General features: G+C 41.9%; 1 protein-coding gene across 3 annotated transcripts; it reads left to right on the forward strand.

The window, feature by feature from the left end:
- On the forward strand, window positions 1–5039 carry LOC127306352 (zinc finger protein CONSTANS-LIKE 9). 3 transcript variants are annotated; one of them, XM_051336965.1, is made up of 6 exons: window positions 1–196; window positions 1897–2463; window positions 2506–2541; window positions 2913–3113; window positions 3571–3839; window positions 4214–5039. In XM_051336965.1, the coding sequence occupies exons 2-6, from the start codon at window positions 1975–1977 to the stop codon at window positions 4341–4343; spliced, it is 1125 nt and encodes a 374-aa protein (XP_051192925.1). In that variant the 5' UTR covers window positions 1–196; window positions 1897–1974; the 3' UTR covers window positions 4344–5039. The 3 variants fall into 3 exon arrangements, with proteins under 3 accessions (XP_051192925.1, XP_071678934.1, XP_051192923.1); XM_071822833.1 differs by adding an exon at window positions 1108–1199 and having other exon boundaries at window positions 2–196; window positions 1897–2541; XM_051336963.1 differs by having other exon boundaries at window positions 2–196; window positions 1897–2541.
- Window positions 5040–14281: the final 9242 nt, after the last annotated feature.

Consider the following 14281-nt stretch of genomic DNA (forward strand, 5'->3'; position numbering starts at 1 on the left):
CGTCGTCATCCCTCTCTCTCTCTCCACCTGGTTCATTTCACCTCCGCTGTGCGCCCGTTCTTATCTCTCCGCTCCCAGCTTCCCTTTCTCTCGCCAGCAAGGTCCTTTTCTATTCCGGGATTCTGTCGAAGCTTCCGGATTCTCCTGCCGCCGTCTGGTTTCGCGGCGCGCGCCTCCGTGTGGGGGCGGCGACTCGGTGAGCCTCCTCGCTACCTACCTACCTGTTCTTGACTGCTGGGTTCCAGTTCCATTCCGTAGTAATCGGCTCGCCCGTCCGTCCGACGGATTCCGTGGGTCGAGCTGCCTCTCGGCTGTTGCTGCATACATGATCAGGGGATTGTTGCTGGATCCGAGTGTTCGTGGTTGAAGGGCTCCAGGAGGGGGCTCAAGTCTTTCTTGCTTCTGTTTTTTGCGGGCTTTTCACGCTTTTACTCGTGTTGCGTGGAGCGTACGTACGTTCGTGAGCGGTTGCGGTTTTGGATTCAAGCCTCGGGCAGGATTTGGTTGCGTGAAATCTCGATTTTTAGTTGCTTACGGCATGGATATATTCGCACTTACTACAAGCTTGCTGAGCAGTAGTATTCACTTTTCCTACTGTCTGTCTACTGGCATAGTGTGAAAAGCAGCCGCCACGCACCATATTATATTGCGCGTTTCCTCATACTACATACTAGTAGTAGTAGTAGTACGAACGACTCTCTTGCTTTCTCGTATTAGCAGCGCCTATTCGTTCGGCGCTGAAAGGGCCTCCTCCTCCCAGCTCAAAATTCCGAGTGTGTTTTCAGAAAGACAGAACTGATTTTAGGTGGCACAGAAATTTCGTTGGCTTTATCCACAGATAGTTTTCTTTCGCAGTCTAGGTAGGCAGAGAAAGGCAGGATTAGTGCCTTCCCTAAAAGATTCGCTTAGCGAGGCAGCAGCGATTTATGTTATGACGCCGCGAAACTGCACGGAAAGGCGTCCGTTTCATGCGCAGAAATAGGGGCGCTCTGATATGACTAGGAACCGTTTGCAATTGGGTTCGGCAGGCTTCCATTTGTGTTGCGTTGCATCCATTTTGCTTCTCAACCGCGCTTGCTTACTTCTCCCTCTGTCTTTGTACATAAGGCCACTACTTAAGTAGATGCCGTCCCAAGCTGTTGCATAACGATGGTCTTGCTTCCTCGAAGGCAATGCTTTTGCTTGAAAGCTCCACGTTGGTACTTCTCTCCCCTTTTTTGGTGTTATAAAATGCATTGTAGTGCCGATTATCGAGTGAATGTACTTCTAATGCCATAGCATGCTCTTGATATTTTATTATTTTTTCTCTTCTCATGCCTTACGGAGAGTATGGGCTTGCAATCAATGTCATATAAGCGAAAACTGTAGTATGCACCAAGAAGTTCTCAACTCTCGGGACCATTTGTTTGTTCTGTATTTGTAAGACCTCAAATTCTTTATGTCCTGGCCGGCAAATCCAGGGATCCCAGGCGGACTCTGTCAAAACCAACCAAATTTCTTAAAATGGAAGTTGTCTGTGTAGCTAAATCTGGACGAGGTTAAATCTTATCCTAGACTAATATTATTATTGTTACTAGTCCATTTCAAGATATGAATAAATAGCCCATCCTAGTTTTGTTGTTATATCTCTCCCGCTCCAGTTTGGAGCATTCCTGTTGGTGGTAGTACGTAGAACAGAGCAGGTGACAGTTGCATGGTCTGTGTGTCAAAGTACTATGGGCAGCATAAATCATGCCTTTTTCTGTGTGTAAATTATATATGTACACGCTATTGCAAGTGGGTGGATAAGTTACTACTTGTTCCTTGTAGAATCATATTTATATACACATGTCCTAAACTGGTCAAATAAGCTTTGGTTCTAATGACATTTTATATTTGCATTACAATGCTATGTAGGACCGCTCATTGGATTGAACACACGAACAGCAGCGGCACCGAACAGCTAGAGGGAGAGATCTAGTACTGGCCAGGATCATGGGTTCTCTTTGTGATTTCTGTGGGGAGCAAAGGCCAACAATTTATTGCCGATCTGATGAAGCATCTTTATGCTTATCGTGTGATCGTAGTGTGCATTCAGCTAATACCCTTTCTCGACGACATACGAGGACCCTCCTTTGTGATCGTTGTGCTTCACAGCCCGCAGAGGTCCGCTGTCTTGAAGAGAACGCCTCACTTTGCCAAAATTGTGATTGGAACAGCCATGGTGCAACATCCTCGGCTGCTGGCCATAAAAGGCAGACCATAAACGGCTACACTGGGTGCCCATCATCAGAAGAGCTGTCAAGAATCTGGTCCTTTGATATGGATATCTTCACTGCAACTGCTGAGCCTAACTGTGTGGAAGGCATAAGCATGATGAACATTAATGACAGTAGTGTCAGTAATCATTGCGCTCAACAAGGTAACAGTCTGCTGGATATAGCCAACACAACACTCACGAGTGATCCACCCACTGGTGAAAAGATTACATCCAGAGATGGGATGAATCTTCGGCCGCTTGCCACACATCAGCCAGCTGAACCAGTTTCAGTGACGCCCAAGGTACTATATGGCTATAATATTTCTGCCAGAAACATATTTGACTGTTATTTAGCAATTCTGCATATGTCATCAGCTCATGCCCTGTCGGCCCATCGAATGTGACATTACTTACCATATGAACAGTTGCAGTAAATGTACCAATATTGGCACGTCTCATTTTCTGCAGGGCGATTTATTTATTTTTATGTAAAGTAGCAGATGAATTTCTGTTGATGACAAAAGGTTTTAAGAATTATTCTTAATGTGAGTAGTTGAACAATTGCAATATTTTGGGGTTTGGGATCTTGTGCACCATGAACATGTTTCTTAAAACAGCCTTCTCTGTCACTTCGTGTCATTGTATCCTTATAAATGTCCGTTGCATTATTCAGGTACCCTGTGTAACAGATGAAGATATGTTTAATGATGACAGCATATATGAAAACTTCTGTGTGGATGATGCTGATCTGACATTTGAGAACTACGAAGAACTGTTTGGTACCTCACACATTCAGACAGAGCAACTATTTGATGATGCTGGAATTGACAGTTACTTTGAATCGAAGGAAATGCTAGCTGATGAATGTAACGAGGTTTGTACTTTTCCGTATGAAATTTGTTTCATATATTATCTTTTTTGGGGGGAAAGAACTCAGTTGACGAGAATCAGTCTTGCTTGTCTCCCTCAGTACTTCTTTAGAAGTTGTTATGTCAAGTTCATTTGTCAAAATTTAGATCAGGACCTTTTTGGTGCCACTGCAAAGTATTTAATTTTGTTATCCATCCAAGGTTAATTCATTGATTCTCAGACAACCAGAACGTTTATTTGGTTTTGAAAATGAATGTATTATAGTATGTTTCTTTTTCTGCAATCCATGTATCATTTATCTGTTGCCAAACTAACTCATTTTCAACTAGTCAACTTAATTGGTCATTTTTATTTTTTTGAACTCGTTGGTATTCATAATATATCTAGGCTAGTTGAATTGGATATCTGCATGTTGCATTCTTAATTGACTGATTCGCGGACAATTTGTATGCTTCCAACAGCTCAAGCCCACGCAGCCTGAATGTAGCAACATGGTTTCTGCTGATTCCAGCATTTGCATTCCTGCTAGGCATGCCATCTCCAATATATCCGTCTCCTTCTCTGGGTTCACTGGTGACAGCAATGCTGGAGATCATCAAGATTGTGAGGTATCTCAAATGCTCCTTATGGGTGAGCCTCCATGGCTTCCTCCTGGTCCTGAAGGCTCACTTGCCAGTGGTAGCAGAGGTAGCGCTCTCTCACGGTACAAGGAGAAGAAGAAGAGACGAAAGTAAGCACGCCCTGTATTGGTTTTTTTCTTCTTCTGATAATTGCTAGCGTACTAGAACTTCACCTAAACTTAAGAACATGTATGTAATTGTTATATCCAGATCAGAATTCTAAATCATTCACATTTTACCAAGTACGTGTCTGATCATTCTACTCATGTGAATGTGTCCCTCCTTAAAAATGATGACATATACTCTGTTAAATGTAGCTGTTTGTGGAATTTTATAGGTATACTTTTACTTCTGTGACATGCTACCAAGCACTAGCCAGTTTTGCGGCCTTGGCTTCATTGGGCGGCATCGGCCTATTAATTCTATTTTCATAATTTTGTTGTAGAACTTACTAATCCTTTCTTGGCATAACTTTTGATGCCAGATTTGACAAGAAGATCAGGTATGCTTCTCGCAAGGCTAGGGCAGACGTGAGAAAAAGGGTCAAGGGTCGATTCGTAAAAGCTGGTGAAGCATACGACTACGATCCACTCAGCGAAACAAGAAGCTACTGAAGCCCGAATGCAATTGGCTATTATTGAGTGTCAGACTAGCAGCAAGATAACCTTCAGGGCTCGTTTGGTGTTGCTCGCACTAAGCAAGAGCGCTGGAGAACGCAAGCAATTGTGCCAGACGGTGCAATCGAAAAATTCGGAAAAAAAGAATATACCAGTTGGTGAGTTGGAAAACAAGACAAATAGAATAGGTGCAAGAAGTTCATGTATGCTGTTGCTCCATTTTCTCCTTGACAGTGGACGGAACATGCATATCGTTTTCTTCTTGGTGAGTGGTTTCAATCACTCTCCACCATATGTGCATTAATCCAATACAATTACTGGGGCTAGAACTCCATCTCTAACCACCGTGTGCGTGTGGCTTCTGCGCCTGCTTCTGCCTTGGTGCTGGGCTTGCGCTGCCAGGTCGGACCTGTAGGTAACATGATTAATTATACTTCTGGAGTCGCTCCTGTAATATTATTTATATATGAAATAGTCTGTAGCTATTTAGATAAATACACTGGTACATTGTTTAAAAAATAATCCTGGTGCCTGTCACTTGTAAAGTTTGTTCTTGTAAAGATGTTGGGCATAAAGTAGACGCGTTCACGTACGTGAACACTGAACACTGAGCTCTGTGTACTTATCCTGTGCCGGAACTGCAATTCTTCAGTTCGGCCAATAGTGCCAGCCATTGATGTACTTTCTCTGCCACCAGCTCTTTTGATTCACTTGCAGCATTTTACGGTTTTAGGCCCCACTCAAATTTCTCAAACCCTTTTGAATTTTAAAGAAAAATGTTCATTTTTTTTTTAATTTGCACTAGGAAGTACCCCACCTGTAACTATCACAGCAGATTGGCGAAGTCGACGACGAAGTTATAAGACTGTGACTTGTGCCAGATCATCGTGAGCCTTCCTTGATAGAATGATAGTCACACATCACTTCCATCCTAGAGTACCAGCAGATTATCTAAGAGCATCTCCGGCCGCGCCCTAGAACGATTTGGGGGGCGCGGGACAATTGACCGCCCTAGGAGCACGCCGCAAAGATTTATTTGGCCCAGAGCACCCCAATACACTGTCCGGCGCCTCCCATGCGTTCCCTCTACACATGGGTCGTTGAGTGGGTGTCGGACACAACTTACCCGGGTACTCACCTGCCAGCGACCAAAGTTGACGTTATTGCCTCCCGCCTTTCTTTCGCGACGTGCCTTCCCTCCCACCCCTTCCACCGCCGCTATCGTTGTCCATTTCGACGGAATATTTCATCTACGCTGGAATCCAGAGCGATGCCTCACTGCCTAGCTGTCAATTGGTTCACCGACTCAGCCACGAACGCGGCAGCTTCTCCGCGTGTCGAAAGTGTTTAGTCGTTTGTCTGGTAGGCGCTGCCGGTCATGGTTATCGCATCCCCTGCCATCACTGACTTCTAACAATTTTTCTTGCTCGTAGACATGGATGAGGAAGGCTTCGACACCGATGTTCGGGATCACCTGTTGATCATTAGTTGCCTTAAAAAATGCTTCATGATGCCGAGCAGAGGAAGAAGGGTCCGCGCCGTGGAGGTTCAAAGCCTGGAAGAAAGAAGTGCAAGCCGTGGCAGAGGTTGGAGGGACTTACCATGCTCTTGGCAGAGGTTGGAGGGACTTACCATGCTCTACGATGACTACTTCGCCGATGGGGCAACACAAGTCGACAATTTTTGGAGGCACTGTCGGATGAGCAAGGACGTGTTCATGGAAATTATTTATGGCGTGAGAGAGTACAACTACTTCAAGCTAAAGCACAATGCCATTGGCACAACTAGTTTCTTGTCTATCTAGAAGTGCACCATTGCCATGTTGTCACCGAATGTATGTGTAAATTATGCATAGCCATGGTGGAAAAGTTTCGCAAAGGCTATCTGAGAGGGCAAAATGAAGCAGAGACTGCTAAGATCATGGCACAACATGCAACGAGAGAATTTTCTAGGATGCTTGAAAATATCGATTGCATGCACTGAAGATGAAAGAACTGCCAATTTTCTTGGCAAGATTTGTACAAAGGGCATCATGGAAACTGCAATGTAGTACTAGAAGCTATGGCAGATCATGACATTGTGGATTTGGCATTCTTTTGGATCACACAATAACATTAAAATTCTGCAGCGCTCTCCAGTGTTTGCAAAACATGTGGAAGGTCATGCTCTGTGATACGTTGCAAACGTATGTTTAATTTTTGATGCTCCATGCTTGTTTTATACCAATTTCTATATGTTTTGTTTACACTTTGTTGTATTTTTATATATTTTCCGAAACTAACCTATTGACAAGATGCCACAGTGCTAGTTCCCTGTTTTCTGCTGTTTTGTATTTTAGAAAAGGTGTACAGGAAATATTCTTAGAATTGGACGAAACAAAATCCAAAGTTCCTATTTTACTGTAACGAAGGCGCGGCGCAGGCCGTGGCCGCGCCTAGGCATGGTGTGGCCCCCCGGGCACCCACCCACCTCGCCCTTCCGCCTATAAATTGCCTCCCGACGCGAAAACCCTAAAAGAATAAGCCTCCGCCATCGAAGACAAGATTCGGGAGATAGAAGTCTTTGTTCCGGCATCCTGCCGAGACTGGGAATTGCCCTCAGAGTGTCTCCATCGACTCCACCGCCATCTTCATCGTTGTTGACGACTTCCATGATGAGGAGGGAGTAGTTCTCCCCCGAGGCTGAGGGCTTTACCGGTAGCTATGTGGTCTATCTATCTCTCCTAGTATGATCTTTATGTGATCATTAGTTTTGTAATCTAGTTGAATAAGTAGATGTTGTTCTTCAACTATTATGCTACTCAAGTGGTTTTATTATGTGATCTTCGGGGACACCTTGTCCCACGGTGTGAAGGTGACAGTGTGCACACTGTGTTTGTTGTTTAAGCTTAATTTACCGAAATACTTATGAATTGTGGTGTCTAATTAGTACCATCTTTGTATGCTCAAAGTGATAGCGTGGGGCATCCATAGATTGGGAATGCAAACTTTAAGGTGTGCTTATGTAGCCCTATCAGTGAATTTGTGTTCGTTATCCAATTGAAGAGTGGTCCAGAGTAGCGTAGTGAAGAAATAATATTTATGTATTCAATTATGATATCATTGTTGAGAGTGTCCACTAGTGAAAGTATCATCCCTAGGTCTTGTTTCTAAGCATTGAAACACCGTTTACAACCAGTTCTGCTACATGTTTGTTTGCTACTATTTTTATTTTAGATTGCAATTACTACTCATAATCTTCCATATTACTTGTATTTCACTATCTCTTCGCCGAACTAGTGCACCTATACACCTGATAAGTGTATTGGGTGTGTTGGGAACACAAGAGACTGCTTGTATCGTAATTTCAGGATTGCTTGTGAGGGATATCTTTGACCTCTACCTCCCTAAGTTCGATAAACCTTGAGTGATCCACTTAAGAGAAATTTTGTTGTTGTTATACAAACCTCTGCACTTGGAGACCAAACACTGTCTACAAGAATAGAAGCGTGCGTAGACATCAAGCTCATTTTCTTGCATCGTTGTCGGGGAGGTAAGGTAAAAGGTACTCACATCCTCTGGCTACTAGGTCTTCTAGTTGCTGGTGAGCGTTCGAAGTTATTTACTTTAGATTCTGCAATTATACCTTTTGTTTCTTGTTTTTATTTTCACTAGTTAGGCTTAATGGAAAACAACAACAAAATTAGAGAGCTTTATAGCATTTATCTTGAGTTGACATGAGGTGTTTGAAGAGAAAATTTAAAAACCTATGGAGCTTTACTTGCATGTTAGTAGCAATGTTATTAGTATGAATTATTTGAACACCATTATTGCTAATGCTTTTAAAAAGTCTAAGCTTGGGGAACCTAGTTTTTATGAAAATGATATTTTTAGTTCTCCAGCTTAGAGGAGGAAATTTGCTATGATGATACTATGCATCCAATATATGATGATTACAATGATGATTATGTTATTTTCAGTCCACCTACTATTGAGGAGAAAATTAATTATGATTACAATACGCCTCCTATATTTGATGATTATGGTGATGAGAATAATAATAATAGCTATTTTATTGAATTTTCTACCACTACAATTAATAAGAATGACTATGCTTATATGGAGAGTAATAATTATTTTATTCATGAGGGCCATGATAAGAATGTTTTATGTGATAGCTATATTGTTGAGTTTATTCATGATGCCAATGAAAATTATTATGAGAGAGAAAAATATGGTTGTAGAAATTTTCATGGTACTAAAACACCTCTCTATATACTGAAAGTTTTGAAGTTACTCTTGTTTTATCTTCCTATGCTTGTCACTTTGTTCTTTGTGGATTTATTTGTGTACAAGATTCCTATGCATAGGAAGTGGGTTAGACTTAAATTTTTTTTATATTAGATTCTTAATGCTCTCTTTTACTTCGATCAATTCATATTTCTTATGTGAGCATCTTCTCAAACTACTGCGCCTAACTAAAAGGAGTTAAAGAAAAGCATTCTTGGGAGATAACCCATGTTTTATTTCTGTAATTTTTCTTTTCTTGAGTCTTGGAAGTTGTTACCTCTATAATAACCTCTCTTTATCATTTTTATTTCGTTTTGTGCCAAGAATAGCCTCTAATAGAAAGAAAGTAAGATTTGGGGAAGTTGTTGCCCTAAAACAGATTATGTGATGTCACAAAACAATTCGTATTCCTAGTCAGAACGTAATTTTGAGCTGCAAATTTTTGAGAATATGCCCCAGGTTCTTATCTAACTTTCGTCAGTTGAACACTTTTTGATTTGAGCAACACAGAAATCAATTTTTACCTGTTGTTCTGTTTTGATAGATTTCTGCCACTATTTGCATTTGCCTCTTAATCTCTTTCTTTTTTAGTTCTTTCGAGAGAAAGAGATTTTTGAAGAAGTTTCTAGAGTAGATAATGTTTTAATGGATGTTTGATATATGTTTTAACTGAACCCAAGTGGATTTGTTATTTTGATTGCACTAATGTTGATAATAAAAATTATGTGAAGTTTTGTATGAAGGAAGTTTTCAAGTGTAGGGAGAGAAGAATGATGTGATGAGATGAAGGATGGACAAAGCTCAAGCTTGGGGATGCCCATGTCACCCCAAGAAATATCCAAGAGGTACAAACGTCAAAGGCATCCCCTTCTTCATCAACAAAAGTATCAGGTCATCTTTCAAGACACTATTTTTATTACTTCATATGTGTTGTTATTGGAGCGTCTTTATTTTTTATTTTTTTCTGTAGCATATGGTTGGATCCTAACATTCTTGTGTGGGATATGACACACTCCGTTTTTATTGCATACAACACCCTAGTTTTCACTCCTATTGTTCTGCGAGTGTTCTTTTTTGCTAGTACTGCATTTAGCTTTTGGTTTTCCACTCGTATTTTGTTCGGAGCTTGTTAGTTTTCTTTAGTTAGGCATGATTTAACTCTCTGGTCTTTATTGATTATTATCTATGAGAGTTGTTTCATATAAATTGATTGGTGTTGGAGACGAGTAAAATATTTCATGCTTATAGTGGTGCAAAAGGAAGCTTGTTTAGACTCTAGCTTAGAATTTAGCATGTCATGTTAGGTGTTATTTTAATCACATGCTTAGTAGTTATTGTTTTAGCATGACTTGTCTCAAATAGCTGAGAGTTATTAATGTGTCATTGAAAGAATCATGTGTTGTTTCTATCATACAAAAGCATAATATTGTGGTATTCTTCTTTGATGCTTTATTGGGTTGACTTGGCACATGTTTACACCATGTTATGAATACAAACCAGTCACCTAAATCCTCCATTGTTATTTAGTTTTTGACTTGTAATATCACTTTATGCTTTGATGAATAATATTTTGTCGCTATGCATGATTATGACCATTATTGCTCTCTTAGTTGGTCTCTCCAAGTCTTTTGCTAGCCTTCGCATGTACTAAATATAAGCTACTCATGCATCTAACCACCAAAAACCAAACTTTGCTAATTGTGTCCACCATACCTACCTATATGTGGTATTTCACTGCCACTCCAAAGTGGATTGCTTGTGTGCTACCTTTAAGCCTTCAAACATTTACTACATGTTTTGTGTTTTGTTTTAGCTCACGAGAAAGTATTGAGTTCTTTATTGTCTTTTCATGACTTCATACCGCGACTAGCATGAATAATGTCCTGGTCCATAATATTGCAAAAAGAGCAAGGCAACTGGGTGCCCAGCCCAAAAAATATAAAATAATAAAATAAATCTCCGCGCATTATGTACTCGAGAGATCCTAAATAATGGTGTGCAATTGGAGAACTACATGAGAGCCACTCTTGAAGTCACTATATGATAGGATGCTAGATCATTTGATGCCATTCGTTGACATAGACATGCATACCTCTAAATTTTTTTAACACCTCTATTGCATTCAAAATAAAAAGCTCCAGCACATGAGTAATCTTGCTTCCCTCTGCGCAGGCCTTTCTTTTACTTTTATGTTGAGTCTTCATCTTCTTAACTTATTCACCAATTAAAAGAGCATAGTTATCATTCTGAGTATAATGTGCATAGTCCCAAAATTTATTATTGATTGATTCATGATTAGAGAGTAGATTTGGTGTTCAGATGGGTACGTGTGCACGCATCAGCTATCGTTGGATTGCCTTTGAGATTTTGCCATCCCACTTTCTGAACTAACGACAACATACGGTGTTAAAGCGAATCTTTTTTTGTTGTCTATTGTTCACGACCCGATGCCTCTTTCTCCTTCCTCTCTCTTCTCTCTTAGTACTTCCTCCTCATCTACCTCGCGTCTCGCTCCTCCCATACCTCGCGCTCGAGCACGGAGACGGTGGGCTGGTGGGGAAGATAGGATTGTGGAGTCTGGGGTGGCGGGCTAGCGGGGGAGCTCCGCTACGATTCGTTTGATTAGGATGTGCAGGATGGACCTTCGTCGTCAATTGGAGGGCAGCGACGGCAGGCCTCCACCGTCGAGCACGGCAGGCACGATTCCGCTCTTGGGAGGTTCGATTGGAGAGCAGCATCACGGGAGGAATCCTGTTCCTGGGCCTCGCCGCCGTGGACCGCCATGGCCCATGGGTACACCGTCTGGCGCCGCCTCTGCTGCCGACGGCCGTCGATTCGACCCGTCCAAGCCACGGTAGGATCCACGCAGTGCCTTGCCTCCATCCCCGATTGGCCGAGTTCATCTGCTCCAAGTTCCCAATGGAGGAAGGCCCCGCATGGCCAAGTCCCTCATCTCTGTCCGCCAGCAAGCCGGGGGGGCTTCGAGGAGGCCTGGAGAGCGGCGGCGAGCCATGGGTGTCGTGGGCTACGGGGGTCCCTAGGGGCGGGCGACGACGATTCGGGCGTGATGCGTGAGCGGCGACGGGATTTGCGACCATGGAGGTGGGGTTGGGGCCGCGCCTGAATTCCGCCCCTGAGCCCCAATCATTGCCGAATTCCGTCGTTGCACTGCCGCTCCTCCAGCTGCCCGCACGACCCTTCCCCGCCTGACCTCCGCATGCGGGACCCAGAGCATCTGCTCCTCACCCCGTCTGTTCCTCGGGGGCGGATAATCTGGAGCAGGGCAGGGCGTCTTGGGCAGCCGCCGTGCCAGAGCAACCGCTCCTCACCCTCTCCGCTCCCAAATCCAACGAAGAAGAGCGGTAGGTCTAACTTCAGGTCGCCGTGGCCTCGGTCCCCATCTCCGGCTCGCACGATGCCGACGTGAATGGGGAGACTGCCGATCTGGCTCCGCCAACCGCCGGGCATCTGCAAATTTAGTCAATGGGAGCTATTGATTTTGAGCCTGGTCCTCGCACCACATGCAGAAGGGTAGTCTATTTTGCAGACACACCACATGCGTCTTTCCCCACGTTAACGGATTAATGGATGGCGTTAGGACACGTGTTGAGCAGGTAGGGCGTGCTCACGTACCCCCCTGATCACTCTGGTATATGCTCCTAACTCTTTAGAGCACAGGACATCTGATTGTGTACATATTATTCGTGATCTAAAATCACTCATGTGTTTTTACTCATTGAGTGTCAGATACACTCAAGTCTTGTTAAACCTTAACATGAAAAGAACACCTTCTTAATATTTTTATATTGAACTACTTCAATATTCATTCTTATGTACTTTGATTTAAACTTATTATGTGTTTCAATATATCTTCATAGATCTTGACGCTAAATATGTTTCAGTCCATATCCTTTCATTGAAGTTGACTTTCAATGAAACCTTCTAATCATATCAAGTACATGATTGCATTATTTATAATCAACGATATGTCATCTACATAAAGTATTATAAATATATCTCAGCGCTCCCACTTAATTTCTTGCAAATGCAAGCTTCTTCATCGTTTCTAATGAAATCATAACTCTTTAATCATTTCATCCGGTGAAGATTCCAACTTCGTGATACCCACTTCATCCAGTGAAGTTTGTACACATTTTTAGTATTCTACGGACTAGCAAAACTCCCAGTTGTATCTTGTATACACCTTTAATACACACTTCTGTTAAGTAATGTATTTTGCCATCCTACTAGCATATCTCATAAAAGAAATATGTAGCGATTACTAGAATAATCCACATAGACTATAAGCATCGCTACGGAAGATCTAATCTTATCGTAGTCAACTCTTTGAACTTTGTCGTAAACAACTTTTCGACAAGTCGAGCTTCTTCAAGGATATTCCATCCAAGTCCATCAATTTTATAGATCCATTTACTTTCAAAAAGTATTCACCTATCTTGGATTTCATGGCGCATAGCCATTTTAACGGAGTCAGGGCCCATCATAGCTTCTTTGTATGTAGTTGGTTTATCATTGTTCAAAATCAATCCTTTGTTCACAAATCATTTATTTGATCACAAAGTAAACCATACCTACAAGGTTCAGTAGGTACTTCGATCTCCATGACTATAACACTTTGTAGACATGAGAGCCAGGATCGTCGTGGTTGCTTCCAGAACCACTTCCGATGTTTCGCTACTCTGATCATCATGCTCAGGTTCATCAACCTTATCAAGTTCCATTGTCCTCCCACTCAAATACTTCGCTAGAAACAATTTCTTGGAAATGAGCAAGTAACATCGACAAACACTTTTGTCTTTGACTTCATAGTGGAAAGAATTCCCAAATTGTTCTCTAGGATAACCAGCAAAGACATTCATCCGATTTTGGTTGTAAACTCATTTACTTATGCAATGCATACCAAACTTTAAGAAAGGACTATTAGGGTTTATACCCATGCCATAACTCATATGGTTTCATTTCAATCGGATTATGATGACGCTCTATTTAGTGTAAAAGCGGTAGTCTCTAAAGCAAAATCTACAAAAAAATATAATGGCATCATTTTATATCATCATTAATCCAACAAGGTTTGGATACGTCTCTTGAACACTCCATCATAACTATGGTGTTCCGAGAAACGTGGGTTGTTGAACAATTGCGTAACTCTCTTAGATGTTCGCTAAAAATCGCAATTCAAATATTTCCACCATGATCCAATCATAGATATTTGACTTTTCTATTACGATGATTTCCACTTCATGCTGAAATTTATTTGAATCTATTCAAATGTCTCAAACTTCTTCCTTATTGAATAAATATATCCATATATATACATTCAATTCATTGTTGGAATTTTCATTAAGTAGAAGAATCTTCCGCTCGCAACTATGCCCAGTGAACCACATACATCATCATGTATGTTTCCACTAAGTTAGTTGCCCGTTCAACTCTTGGCCTATGAACAGTATTTCAGTCATTCTCTTTAGAAGAGATTTGCAAGCGCCAAACGATTCAAAAATCAAATGACTCCAAAAATCCATTTGCATGGAGTTCCTTCATGCGTTCCTTTCTAACTTGACCCAAATGGCGGTTCCACTACTAAGTGGAATTCACATCATTTGCCTTATGGCTTTTTAGCGTCAGTGTTATGCATGTGTGCTTCAC

Source organism: Lolium perenne, chromosome 6 (assembly GCF_019359855.2).
Source record: "Lolium perenne isolate Kyuss_39 chromosome 6, Kyuss_2.0, whole genome shotgun sequence".
Taxonomy (NCBI): Eukaryota; Viridiplantae; Streptophyta; class Magnoliopsida; order Poales; family Poaceae; genus Lolium; species Lolium perenne.